At 41.5% G+C, this 14,917-nt stretch overlaps 1 protein-coding gene across 1 annotated transcript in view; it reads right to left on the reverse strand.

Moving 5' to 3' along the window:
- LOC310802467 (solute carrier family 23 member 2) overlaps positions 1 to 14,917 on the reverse strand; it is a gene marked incomplete at its 5' end in the record, with an annotated part of 40,274 nt that overhangs the window by 11,388 nt on the left and 13,969 nt on the right. Inside the window, 5 exons of the mRNA XM_083666842.1 lie at positions 224 to 341; positions 4,251 to 4,432; positions 5,552 to 5,732; positions 8,399 to 8,556; positions 10,329 to 10,484. Coding sequence (XP_083522968.1) covers positions 224 to 341; positions 4,251 to 4,432; positions 5,552 to 5,732; positions 8,399 to 8,556; positions 10,329 to 10,484 — 795 coding nt within the window. The remainder of the gene's footprint in view (positions 1 to 223; positions 342 to 4,250; positions 4,433 to 5,551; positions 5,733 to 8,398; positions 8,557 to 10,328; positions 10,485 to 14,917) is intronic.

The raw sequence follows: 14,917 nt of genomic DNA on the forward strand, positions 1-14,917 counted from the left end.
CAGGCATTGTAAAGGCTAATGTAGGTGTTAATGCAGCCAGGTACTACGAAGGGCTTACACATACCCCCACAAAGTACACACAGATTCAGTGCCTGAAACTAGTTACTACTATTTGTAATTTTTAACAGTTGTGCAACAGTTTAGTGCATTGTATGAATCACTCAAGTATATAACACAAACAGGCCCTCACAGAAGTGTAACACTTAGAATAGGCAGCACTCACTGAGAACAACTTGAAGAGAGGATACTGAAACACTTTCCATTTCTTATCCTTGTAGGCGATCAAAGGAACATCGACTTTGCTCAGGTACTGAGAGAATAGAAGGATGAGACACACTGTCCTGTAGTGAAAAAAGGCGAGAAAAGAACTGTCATTCACAACTAGCATCCCTAAGGGCAGCACTAAACAATCAATGGGCAGTACTAAACAAAAAACAATCAACCCAGTGTCTAAAAACTCCTTCCAGCAGGACAGCAACCTCAAACATATCCAAAAGCACACAGGAATAATTCAGAATGAAACTCTGGAGTGGCGGAGTCCTGATCTGACCGGGAGACTAGTCAGGATTGAGGGAAAGATAAACAGAGCAAAGTACAGAGAGATCCTTGATGAAAACCTGCTCCAGAGCGCTCAGGACCTCAGGCTGGGGCGAAGGTTCACCTTCCAACAGGACAACGACCCTAAGCACACAGCCAAGAAACCGCAGGAGTGGCTTCGGGACAAGTCTCTGAATGTCCTTGAGTGGCCCAGCCAGAGCCCGGACTTGAACCCGATCGAACATCTCTGGAGAGACCTGAAAATAGCTGTGCACCGATGCTCCCCATCCAACCTGACAGAGCTTAAGAGGATCTGTAGAGGAGAATGGGAGAAACTCCCCAAATACAGGTGTGCCAAGCTTGTAGCGTCATACCCAAGAAGATTTGAGACTGTAATCACTGCCAAAGGTGCTTCAACAAAGTACTGAGTAAAGGGTCTGAATACTTATGTAAATGTGATATTTCAGTTTTTTATTTTTAATAAATTCGCAAACATTTCTAAAAACCTGTTTTGGCTTTGGCATTATGGGTATTGTGTGTAGATTGATGAGGGAAATTTAATCCATTTTAGAATAAGGCTGTAACATACCAAAATGTGGAAAAAGTGAAGGGGTCTGAATACTTTCCAAATGCACTGTACACAAATACCCTCAAATAAAAGCTGAGAATCTCTACTTTAGATTTAAAATCTTCAAGCTGGGTCAGTGGTACTCTGGTGTGTGAGAAGCATTTTTCAAAAGTACTGAATCACTTTGTGGTATATCCTCCCCTCCACTCCCCACCCTGTCTTCCTGGAATGAGGAAGATACATCTCCCTCTTCTTCAACCTTTCCAGAATATGTATCCGTAACCATAACTCACAAGACTTGACAGGAATGAAATGTCTATATTTCCACGGAAAAATGGCAGCAGTGGCACACTACGTCTTTCCGTAGAAATGCAGAAATGTCATTCCTGTGAAGTCTTGTGAGTAATGGTTACTGACCCGACCCGGGACCAGCTTGATGTTTTGAAATCTAAGGTCGAGATTCTCAGCTTTTATTTGAGGGTATTTGTCTAAGTGGATTAGGGGAGTCTGACACCAACATGTAGGCTGAACGGCACCAGCAGTACACTGGGCTAAGCCCCTGAGTGTGACGTGCAGTAGTAAGGAAGACGGTTAGAGAAAGGCCACTAGGCTAAGAAGGATGTGGCTGATTAGCATCCAGACATGGAGACATGAGCTAGTTGAGCCCACAAGGTTCTCTCACCTTAATGAATTTAGTCAGGCTTTATCCAGGAACAGCAGCGGTTAAGCACAGACAAATTTCACAGGGTGAAATGAGGGCCGGAGGTGAACGAGAGGCCATGTGCTGTAATGCAGGGCGATTTGTGATGAGTGGCATTTGTGCTTCCTCAGAACAACTACAAAAGGGTCAGGTTGCCCCACTCTGGGCAAAGAGACCGGGGGGGGGGGGGGGGAGGGGGGTGGTGTAATTTAGGATAGGATTGAGAAGGTGGTGAACTGTGGTGCTCATGCAGAAGCTTATTAAATAATTACAGTTTGATTTGGAATCGCTGCGTGAATGGAATGAAAACCCACTGTTGTTACACATGCAGTCCAGGTACTGCAACAAGTCTGACTTGGAACATTGGGGTCTGACTTGGAACATTGGGTTAGTTTAATGTTGAATGGACTTGTTTGTTAGGGTAATGTCTTCCGTCTGATAGAGGCCATTGGGAAATTACTCATCAGATGTTTTCAATCATACGCTTGTATCTATTATCATTCATCATCAACTGAGTCTACTTCAATAATGCAAAATATGGCCACACCAATAGTTTATACTTTATACCAAAGCTTTTCAGGTTTAAAGTAATTGTCCATCCTCCATTACAACCCTCACTGCAATGTTAGTGTGGAATGTCTTGTTCTTTCTCACATTATTGTGTTATTTTTGGGAACTTACCCCAGATTTGCTGCTACATTAAAACCTTTCGCTGTACAATTACAGTGATTTACTGGCACCAAAGTTGCCAGCACAGCACTGTACTGTATTTTGCCTATACAGTGTAGTAAAACATTTTACAGTAAGCAAAAGAGGTACTGTATTATACAAAAACAACAGAGTACTGCATTTTGCATTTAACCTGTGTTAATTAATTCCTGTAATTTCTACAGCAATAGTTTACTAAAGCAAATAATATACTTTGTTTAGACATATACAGTGCCTTCGGAAAGTATTTAGACCCCTTCACTTTTTCCACATTTTGTTGTGTTATAGACTCATTTTAAAATGGATTAAATTAAAATAATTTGCCATCAATCCACACACAATACCCCAGAATGGCAAAGCGAAAACAGGTTTTTAGAACTGTCAGTACATTTATTAAAATTTAAATACAGAAATACGTCATGTACATAAGTATTCAGACCCTTTGCTATGACACTCTTAAAATTAGCTAAAATACAAAAATGTCATCAACAAAGATATTAATTCCAAAATTACATGTTATGTCAACTATTATCCTTGCATTAAGATGGACTCAATTCAACTTATTGAGTGATTTGTTGACGACATTTTTGCATTTTAGCTCATTTTAAGAGTGTCACAGCAAAGGGTCTGAATACTTATGTACATGAGGTATTTCTGTATTTCAATTTTAATAAATTTACAGACATTTCAAAAAACGTGTTTTCACTTTGTCATTCTGGGGTATTGTGTGTGGATTGATGGCAAATTCTTTTAATCCATTTTACTCATTTTAAATTGAGTCTATAACACAACAACATGTGAAAAAATTGAAGGGGTCTGAATACTTTCCTAAGGCACTGTAAACAGCCACATGTCATTTGTCTTTGTGTAATGGAAGGAATGTCCAGTCCCAAACCTTTCACTACACTTATCACAGATGGTAGCAACAGTGAAAACCCCCAAACAACATCCTGGAAAATATAATGGTAAATAAAATACACCAACATGAACACTGGAATTTGAATTACCCACAATCCTCTATCATAGCCCGGTGTGTATTATCAATAGCATAGCCATAGCCAGAGTGGTATATTAGGAAAACAGGATTGTGGGTAATTCCTGTGTTCATTACGCTGAATCTTACTTATTGTTATACCTACCAGAATGTTGTTTTGGGGTTTTCACTGTGGTTCCTCTACTGTATGGTCTAGCAGTGTTGTTGGCTCAAAAAAGCCTACAGTGTGTGATAAGTTGCCCCCTGACAGTCTGATTGACTTCAGGTAGTAAAAGAAGTTACAGTACTATATTAATTAATTAATACTAAAATAGTAATTTTACGGTAAGATTTGATTATAGAACATTACTGTATAATACTTCTGCTTTGTCATAATTGTCCCTTAATGCAATGCACCTCCACTGGTGAAATATATTTTGCTGGAGGGAGGGTCATAAATGTTCACATTTAGATATACCCCTCATCATAAATAACAATCAGTCCCTAAGAGCACATACTAATTATGTCAAGCCCGCTTCCCACCTTTCACACAAGGTGCATTGCTCCCTGCGAGGTCAAGCGCTGAAAGGTTGGAAACGTCCTTACTCTTGAACTTTGAGCGCAACCTGAAGCCTTGCAGTGGTGTGTGTCGCTTTGCAGCACACAAACTCCTCAGAACCTCTCCGCTCCTCCTCCATTGGAAAGCAAAGGCTTGTGCATGGAGTTTTTTTTGTGTGTAAATAGTGTGAAGGCCTTCTACTTACAGGGCCGCTATTCCCCAGTGGGCCCCGGACTTCTTCCCAGCTTCTATAAAGAGCGAGAGGCCAATGAGGTTGATGGTGGGGGCGATGGCCAGTGGCCCGATAAATCTCAGCACCAGGCCCACCAGACCAGACAAGCCCAAGACTAGCTGGAGCAGGGACGATACCAAGATAGCACCCTGGATCTGTGAATGAGAAGGCGTGGGGACTAGCGTGAGAGAGACTGCATTCACTTATTTGAGAGAGATGAGATGATACTTCATTGTCTGCTTGCGCAGAGATAACATGATACAAAAAGAAGTTTTAATGATACAAAAAGAAAATGTAAGTACACAGTGACAAAACAAAATCACATTACACGATTCACATCTGAATTACAGTTGTGACGTAACACAATACAAACTAGTCCTGATTGCACTTCCCATTGAAAGTACATGATCTGTAGGTAAAGTCCACACTATTGTTGCGTGTCCACTGTCCATCACGCACGCGTGTGTATGTGTGTGTGTGTGTGTGTGTGTGTGTGTGTGTGTGTGTGTGTGTGTGTGTGTGTGTGTGTGTGTGGTTTGGAGAATTATGTATTGAGAGACAGCTGAAATATTGTTTGCCACACAGGGGCCAACTCTCGAAGGATTATTTAGAATAAAGGCATGTTGGAACACACTGGGACTGAGTGACATGTTTTAACAGTTGTCACTCTGCTCAGTTAGCTGACATGATCTCCACTCTGTCTGAGTTATCACATGAGATATACTTGATTAGATTGACTTGTATAGAACATGTTTAGTTCATCCAGTTTTACGAGACGATAAATATTTCTTAAGCCCTAAAATGCTAAGTGTTGATAGTTTATAGGACTATTAGGATGAGATGCAGTCACCTACTCTGTGAACAGGTGTTATTCTCTCTTGACATTTGCCTCAGGGAGAGTGATTGGATAAAAGGGCAGATGACTAACAACTGATAAGGCAATGGAAAATACCTCAAATACTGTGTGACAAGCTGCTGAAGTTGACATTCAAGTGTAAGTATCAACAGTATCTATATGCAAGTACTGTGTAATGTATTTCTCCTTCACATGCTCATTCAGATGTTTAGCTCAATCACAATTAACCACATAGGATATCAAATATCGTTCAAAGCAAGCAGTGCGACAGCAGAGTAATGTAACACTCTGGGTTTTCTGCATAATCCTTTGGTCAATAGAATATCAAATGAGTATTTGTCCTTGAGGTTCCCCTTAATAATGAACAACAATCACCCTGTATGAGGAATCTGCCCTAGGGATGGGACTACGTTCATACCTCGCACATGCGGGACTTCCAAACCTCATCGGGGTCCCCCTGTAGGAAGCCTGCAGTGGTATTCTGGAGCTGCATGGACAATGATGGCGCGCCCGGGGCAGGGCACTGCCACTTAGGCAGAGCAAGGATGGCCAGGGTGGGGGTGAGGAAGCTAAAGGTACCCCCCTGGAGGATTGGCAACCTGTAGATAGATGGGAAGAGGCAAAACAGCAAGGTTTGAATATGTGACATTCAAGGCTAAGCATGAATAGGATTTACCAGAAATGATCTGCCTCAGCGGTCTTTAGACCTAAGGGTGTTTCAAATGGAGACCATTCAAGCAGCTCAACTTATCTCTGTTCTTTCTACGGAAAAGAAAGGAGCAAGTAAGTAATTCTCTAGTAATTGCCTCTACTGAATATCGCATCTTAACAGATATTACATTAGCCTGACCACCAGGGGCGTCATGCACCCAATATTTTTGAGGGGGCATGAAGTACATGAGGAAGGAAACATTTTTAACACCTGAAACTGCTTTTTCCTGCATTCTAGAGCCTAATCATTATGCCTAATTATATGTCAAAATAGCTAGCTAGTTAGAGCCAGCTTCATAAAATTGCTAGGTGGCTAGTATTAGAGAGAGATATTTGTCACTGCTACCGTTTTTATTCACACATTGTGATGTTTGTTTGCAAATATGAGAGCATTTACTCACAAATCTTTGTATATATTTACAAATTATTTCTCATTTATTAAAATAATGGTTTGCAAATCCAATTGAAGAGGTGTTTGTGTGTGGATAGTCAATTATATTTGTGCATTGTGTTTTTTTTTTTTATAGATCAAGGTACACATTTGTGAGTTGCACTCCTTTTATTTACAATAATATTGACAGTAATCTCCAATGGTACTCTTTGCCTGGTCCATTCAGTGTGCCCCCTCCGCAAAATACCACTGACAGATCTTTTTATAACTGATTATGATCAAATGTGGGCTTAAAAATTAAGTTCAGTAATTAATTTAACGTCAGAAAAATGTTAAAGCAGGAAAGGAGGGGCCCCCCTTTTGTGCCCACTTTGGCCGAATTGCTAGCTTTTTTAATAGTGTAGCTGGTTTACATCTGGTATTTGAGGAGAAGGTCACATGTGTTGGCAAGTAAGAAGTCGCAAGTTCAAGACTCGTCGGAGCAGCTCGAATTGCACGGCTGCTGTCTGCAACAACTTGACTTCTGTTTCATTGGTGCCTGTGATCCAGATACGCAGTTGGGCTCAGCTCAACGGCTGGGCTTGCTGCGGTGTCGTGAGTTTAGAGGGGTGAGCGTAACCGAGTTGAGATGGTAAAACTCACATTAAGTTTGAAAACACTACCCGTGCTGTTGAATTGCTAGCTTTTCGATAGCGTAGCTGGTTTTACGTTGGTTATTTGAGGAGACATGTCACATGTGTTGGCCAGTCAGCTTGGGTGTAATACACTTGACTAGCTGAATGTGGAGTAATATATTGCCACTGACTGGCCTAATCGTGTATCTGGTCAGCTGCAGCTGGTGCAGCTGTAACTCACATTGGGATTTGGACAGGAAGCCGTTTTAAGCCAGGGAAAAGCCTAACTCTGACCCCACAATACGTTATTATCTTAAATTGTCGGGCTCCATCCCTTTGAAGACATTAAACACATCCCCCCCTTTTTTTTGCCATCAATCCATACACAATACCCCATAATGACATAGCGAAAACACTTTTTAAAAAAGTTTTGCAAATTTATACAAATTGAAATACAGAATTACCACATTTACATACAGTAAGTATTCAGACCCTTTTCTATGACATTCTTAAAATTTGCTCAAATGCAAAAATGTCTTCAACAAGTCACTCAATAAGTTGAATTGAGTCCATCTGAGTGCAAGGATAATAGTTCATCTGATTTCGGAATGAATATCTTTTGTTTTTATCGTATCTTTGCATAGGAATCAATTACACACTGTGGATTAGGATGTCACTACCAACTCAGCAAATTTCATCATTTTCTCTTGATCCTGACAAACTCCCCGGTCCCTGCCGGTGATAAACATACCCATAACGATGCAGCTACCACTATTCTTCACACCAGGGATGGTGCGGAAACTGCATTGCATGTGCTGGATTTGCACTAAGCTTAATGCTTTGTAGTAAAACTAAATAAACACACTTCCAACCACTTTCTTTGCTGTATCACTTGAATTCATTTGTTGCAAACATAATTCTGGAGATAGATTATTTTCCATTAAGGGATTCTTTTTGGACACTTGGTTATAGACCAATTTTGTAGAGTGACTAAAATGATGCTGTCCCATCAACTGTGCTTTTTGCTCTCCGCCATTCAACTTTGTAGATTTTTTGTAAATCTCCCCAGGCCTCAGGGTAGCATTCCTGAGCACTTTTGTTCCTCTCCATTTGCTCAGTTTGTAATGACAACCTGATCCACACAGTGTGTAATTGATTGCTATTATCCTTGCATTAAGCTGGACTCAATTCAACTTATTGTTGACAACATTTTTGCATTTGAGCAAATTCTAAGCGTGTCATAGCAAAGGGTCTGAATACGTATGTAAATGAGGTATTTCTGTATTCCAATTTTGATAAATGAAAAAAAAACGTGTTTTCACTTTGTCCTTATGTGGTTGTGTGTGGATTGATGGCAAAAATGTTTAATTAATCCATATTTAAATTTAGTCTATAACACAACAAAACGTGTTAAAAGTGAAGGGGTCTGAATACTTTCCAAAACCACTGTACTCATGGTTTGTGTTTCTGATTTCATATACTTATATCTGTGTGTATTTCTACATATGTGCACCCATGTGTGATTGCAAAAAATACCAAGAGGGACCACCTGGTTCCGATTGAGGTCTGGAGCAGTGTACACACTCCAGACACAAAGAATATAGTTGAGATGAGCTGGCTCTTGGCACTGTTGTTGTCCCCGATGCAGAGAGGCTCGGCTAGAATGAGGGGCACAGCGATGATGCCACCAAAAGCCAGGATGTAATGCTGTGGACACAGATGAAAGGTTAAGACCAAACGTATTCAGTACGAAATACAACTACTGTGTGTCTATCAGACTGCCGAGAAACAGCATCCAGGTGTAGACAGTTAACATGAAGGACAGGCCTAGGCTTATCCAGTGCAAATAATGGAAAGCTCTATTAGGTGTTCAGGAATAGGTTTTGCTTTAAAAATAAATGTATTTTTATGTAACCCCAGCAAATGGAGTGGCTTCACTGTGTACAAATGTTGCATTACCTAAATCTACAAATGAAAATAAAGTAGTCCTTTGAAGAGAGATGGGTGGTTTAGGGCTCAAAACAAAAAAAAAAGAATTAAGGCTGAAAGATGGCGTTAAAATCCAAGACAGATGTTGGCAATCCTGTGAATTTATGACGGTATATTCAAACTACAACTCCCATAAATCAGAGGATTACAGCCTGGGGCTGGGGTCAAGGTTTCTTGTGAGGATAATCAGCACAGCAGGCCTTTGACTGGTCTTCAACTGATCTGTATACTTCGTTAATTCAAAACCCAATGGAAACAAATGCAGTTTTTTCCTTCCATTGTTGAATGGGAATTTCAATTGACTTCCTTGAATTAATGGAATTGAAACAGAATTGATCCCAGTCCTGTTTAGAACATGCTTCTATCCGAAGTGCATGACATTTGACACAAATATTCAGTGTGTGAGATCAATGCAGGTATCAAATCAGCACCATCTTCTAATCTAATTATCTATTGTCTGCACCTCTTTCTCTTATCTGAACCTCTCTCCTTCAAGAGATAGCTATCCTGACATACTTGCCCACAGCCTTACCACTCCTCAGGCAAATTATCGTTTGAAGTTATGACTTCAGGGTAACATGTCACCGCAAGCAATTTTCCATAAGGCATTCATAATGCAAATTAAGTGCATTATTAACCACCTAGCCCTGTGCATTGTTCACAGAGATGGCCTGGGATAGAATTGGCACTTTTCTTCTCCCTTCTATAGACTATTGACAAGGCATGGCCTTCCAGACTGGCTTTTTGTCAAGGTCATGGCCAGAAACACTTTCACCAGAGACTATCTTTTGCCTATATATCCTCCGGTTTCACAAGCACATGTGGTTTATTATTGCAGTGACCCCTGACCCTGGGTGAGGCCTTTGATCTTTGCCCCTCCCAGAGCAAGAATATAGTATACACCAGACCTTCCTGTTTAAGCATGCACCCAAACACATGGGAACATTTCGTAGACAGGGGCTATACATTTCTTCTTTCACCCCTGGTATAGTAATATACAAATTGGAGAGGGTGCGGATTTGATACATTGGGAAGCTGCAGACAGTGTTTGCTAAAAATGCAAGATTCAATAGGGAGGTTTGAAGGGAGACAGGCGATAAGCATATACGTCTTTGTACTGTGGATGAGGGAGGAATGTAATGGATTGCATTTATTTAGCGCTTTCCTCCAGGGGCTCAAAGTTCTACACAGTGCATTGTATGGGGGAACTAACGTCATCCACCTTAAATACATAGCACCCATTTGGACAAGGGGAAGAGGGGTGGATGGGTGGTTGGAACAGGGCTCGTGTCATAAGGTGCGTCCCAATAGTCTAAACTCTACTCCTTGCGTCCTCCTTACTCGGTTCATTCACAAAACACATTGGAGGAGATGATCTAAAGTTCTTCCCCTTAGATATTCTCCTCCAATGCATTTTGAGAAGCAAGCAAGGAGAGAGGATGCTAGGAATAGAGGAAAGAATATTGGGATGAAGGGATTGTTTTCCATACCTGGAAGCCTAGCAGGATGCAGAGGTACCAGGGCGGCCTGTCATTGAGGGAGTAGACCAGATCCAGGCCTTTGTTCTTGTCCAGAGCATCTTCCAGGTCCTCTGTGTGGGACCCATCTATGTTGATCCTCTCTGCTTGACCACTGCTGTCTGGGCCCTACAAAAGGAACAAAACTGTCTTTCATAGATATATTTCATAAACTGAGTTTACTTTGTTTTACCCTCCATTACAGTACATGACTGTGGGTAATAGCTAATATGTTTTAGCAGTGCCTAAAACCATTTTCTGATTTTAGCTGACCATGGGGCGGAAAGTGTGTATACAGCAATGTTTTTTTTTTTTTTTTAATATGTTTTTAGGGCATTTCTGCTTTATTGGGATAGAGACAGTAGAGATTGACAGGAAGGATGGGTGAGAGAGAGGAGGGATGACATGCAAGATATGTCGAGGGTTAGAATCGAACCAGGAACCTTGCGATTATGTGGTATGCGCATTAGTGTGCTACACCACTAAGTGCCCCCCGCCAGCAATGTGGGTTTTGATTGATTTGAACCAATACATTTACAGAGTGCCACAGATGCACTGCTCCACGGTTGATGGCAGGGGAGAGACGTAGCCCTCCTCTCACCGAAGACACTCGAGGACAACTCGGGAGGGTCTGGAGGAGCTGAGAAGAGGGTGCAGGGAAGAGGCAAGTAGCACGACAGGTGGGACCCCATCCTAGAACAGTGCCGAGGAACCCAGAGGTCTACCGTCAAGGGTAATGAATTTATGACGGTCTACCGTCAAGTAATGGTGACAGGATGGTTAAGACTATTCAGGGGGATCTTGATGCGTTTGGCCAAGTTGATGTCCATAAAGTTGACAGCCACTTCAGAGTCTATGAATGCCTCGAGAGGATGGAGATGGTTCTCCCAGGAGATGGAAGCTGACAACAGGACACTGGACCTGGCAGACTCGGGAGAGATGATAGCTACTGTACTGATAGGACTCGCCACAGGTCCCCTCCTCCTGGGTGGGTCCGGCCTCCCTGACACCTCAGGACAGGAAGAGCGAAAGTGGTCTGGTCCTCCACAGTAGAGGGAACGTCTCTCCCTCATCCTAAGATCCTGTTCTTGCTGAGTGAGTTGGGTTCTACCCAACTGCATCGGTTCCTCGACCATAGACCGAGGGGGGCTTGAGAAGACTCGTCAGTGCTCGGGTGATGACGGAGCAGGAGCTGTTTGGGACTCGGGGAATGAGGAATAGACTAGCACTCTCGACGTCTCTCCCATCTGTGATTATACACATGTATGGACATCTCCACAAATGTGTCAAAATCACAGTCTCTTGGGTAGCCAGGTAATCCCTAATCTTCTCCGTAAACCTGTTGTCGAAAAGCGGTGATAAGGGCCTCAGGGTTCTATCCACTGTCAGCGGCGAGAGTGCGAAACTCAATGGCAAAGTCTGCCACACTGCGTGGGTATGTCTACATGTCTACATGCTTATGGGTAAAGGGTTAGGGTTAGGGTTAGGGTTAGGGTTAGGGTTCAATTGAAACAAACCCCATATGACTCCCAGTTTGGTATATAACCTGAGCTTTGGAGTGCTATCATTTATGCCCATCAGAGTGGAATCTATAAGACTGATGGGATGGGAGTGTGTGATACCTCAGATAAGGCAGGATTACGCAATGGCAGGTTTAGTGGATGGTTCATCGACAGTGACTGTAAACAAGGCCAAGTGGTCCACAGAGGGTACTTAATATCCGTGACAAGATGCTATCTCAAATGCAAAGAGGTCAGGCACCTCTCACAGAACATATATACCATATGCTCTTGAAATCCACACTAGCTTCTTAACAAGTCGGTAACTCCCTTTGAATACCTTACCTATTGGTCATATGCACAGGATACAGGTTGTAAATTGTACAATGAAATGCTTACTTTACAAGTTTCCTCTCAACAGTGCAAATATTAGGACGTAAGAATACAAATACAATAATAACACAGACAATAAGTGTTATAAGCATAAGTGTAATAAGGCAATAGATGTAAGATAAAGTGAGCAATACAATACAGTAATAAATAAGTGTGTGTGTTTGTGTGTGTGTGTGTGTGTGTGTGGTGCAGAGAGTGCAAATTGTCTTAGGTGCAGGTGAGCAGCAGCTGGGCAGCTAGGATTAGCTGTTCAAAAGTCTTATGGTATATATACCATCTGCCAGAGAGTAGTAGAGAGAATACACCATGGCTGCGATGGCAGTCCTTGGTGATCTTCCTTAGACTTAAAATAAGTGTACAAAGAACATTCAATTCAATTGGCCTGACCATATACTGTATTAAGTATGATTCCTGCCCCCAAAGTATGCCCTTGTTCACTCCCCTCCAAGAAGTTAAAACCATAGTTCAACCAATCTAATGTTTTTTACTTAAATGGGTCAGTTAACAAGTTCAAACTTCAGGGAAAGGGTTGAATCAGCCTGCAACATAAACAAGTTTGCTTGTTTGAAGAGCCACGCCACAACCAGTTCAGCAACGTGTGCAGACTACCAATAAGTATTCTTTTGCTGCCATCTACTGACTTTCCCCCACAATCCATAAATGTTTTTAAAAAATGGTAGGAACGTTTGAAGTCTCTTGGCCCCTGTCACTGCATTTGGTTCAGCATGACTCAGAACTTCTCCAAAGGAGTCTCTGTACCCCCTCCCCAAACCTCGTCAAGACCAGGTTATCCCTAGTTTGGAAAGCCTGGGGAAATTTGAGGCAGAAACTGGTTTTGAGAGGGAGATGGAGACCTGTAACGTGCTTGCCACATTCCAGTCAATAAACAGCTCAAAATGGAACAGCCAATCATTTTCACTGATCCCCATATGGGTAGTGTTCCAGAAAACAAATGATAATTTCAGTCAAAATAAAACCACTTAAGCAATGTCCATTTTCAAATACAGTGCCCTTTTAAGTATTGGGATAGTGAAGCAGTTTTCTTCTTTTGGCTCTACACTCCAAAAGCTTGGATTTTAAATCAAACACTTACTGTGAGATTGAAGTGGAGATTCTCAGCTGTTATTTCATGGTATTTGTGTACATATTGGTTTCACCAATGGAGTCTGCTATTGGTATCTGTCAACATGAGGACCAAAGTGGCGTCAATGAAAGTCAAGGAAGCCTTTATTAGGCTAAAAAATCTGAACAAAATCAGAAACATAGGGCTTGCCAAAACCTTAGGCTTGCCAAAAGTCAATAGTTATGGAATGTAATTCAAAAGAAAAAAAGCACTGGTGACCTCAGCAATCGCAGGCCAAGGCAGACTTCTAGAGTGGATGACTGAAGAATGCTCACCATAATTAATAAAACCCACAAAACAACTGTCCCACAGATCAGGAATACTCTCCAGGAGGTAGGTGTGAATGTGTCAGAGACTAGAATCCGCAGAATACGTCATCAGCCAAACTGCAGAGGAGCAAGGTGCAAACCACTAGTTATCCTCAAAAAGGATGGTCACTTACAGTTGTGAAAAATGTCTTGTGGAGAGATAAGATTAATATTATCTTGTACCAGAGTGATTGCAAGTGGAACGTTTGAAGGATGTGCCCAAGATTTACAGTATACCACCTCATCTGTGAAACATGGTGGAGGGAGTGTTAATGTTAGGGCATGTACAGTGCATTCGGAAAGTATTCAAACCCTTCACTTTTTCCACATTGTTATGTTACAGCCTTGTTCTAAAATGGATTAAATTAAATGTTCTCATCAATCTACACACAATACCCCAATCCCCACAAAACATTTCTAATAACCTCTAATAACTATAAAAACGGTTGTCATTTCTGAATGGTAAAACCAATATGGACACAAATACCATACAATAAAAGTTCAGATTCTCTACTTTAAACTCATTGTAATTGTTTGATTTTGAATCCAAACTTTTGGAGTGTAGAGCCAAAAGAAACAAAAATGCTTCACTGTCCCATTACTTACACAGGGCACTGTATTTCTGTGTATTCTAAAAATACACTTCAATGAGATGCATTGGTATTTCTGTTCTTTTTAATTTGAATAGTGAACCTTTATTAATGCATGAATCCTAGTGATGGCAGTTTGACACTGAAGCTTCGATACGTGCTTCAAACACTGACCAACAATTTTATCGAAGCACTGCTTCGAAGCTTGCTTTGGTGCGAAAAAAATCACGTGACATATGACGTCCGAAGCAGCAACTGCTTCGTTGCCTGAATGAATCACCTGACTGGTTCGCGGTCCAATCAGGTGATTCACTGGCACTGCCTCGTCTCGATTCTGACAGGTGAAAGGTTGCGACAGTTTTGAATTTGAGTGCCTCAACACTTTATAACCGCTCTAAACAATGCACAATTTGTGGATTGTCGTAGTAGGTGCGTTGTTGCTGTTGAGTTGTTGGTATTGCGTTTGTATTCTCTGAGTGTTCTTCTTGTAATCTTTGAGTGTTCCCCATCCCACATAATCACTCCCTGCCATAGTTACACAAACACACCCAACCTATGCCATATTTTCCCCAGCACTCTCTCCTCAATAACACAATACACACATTCATCAATCTTTATTTGTAAATAGAACATGATATTCAGTCTTAGT

Source organism: Argentina silus, assembly GCF_951799395.1.
Source record: "Argentina silus genome assembly, chromosome: 3".
NCBI lineage: Eukaryota > Metazoa > Chordata > Actinopteri > Argentiniformes > Argentinidae > Argentina > Argentina silus.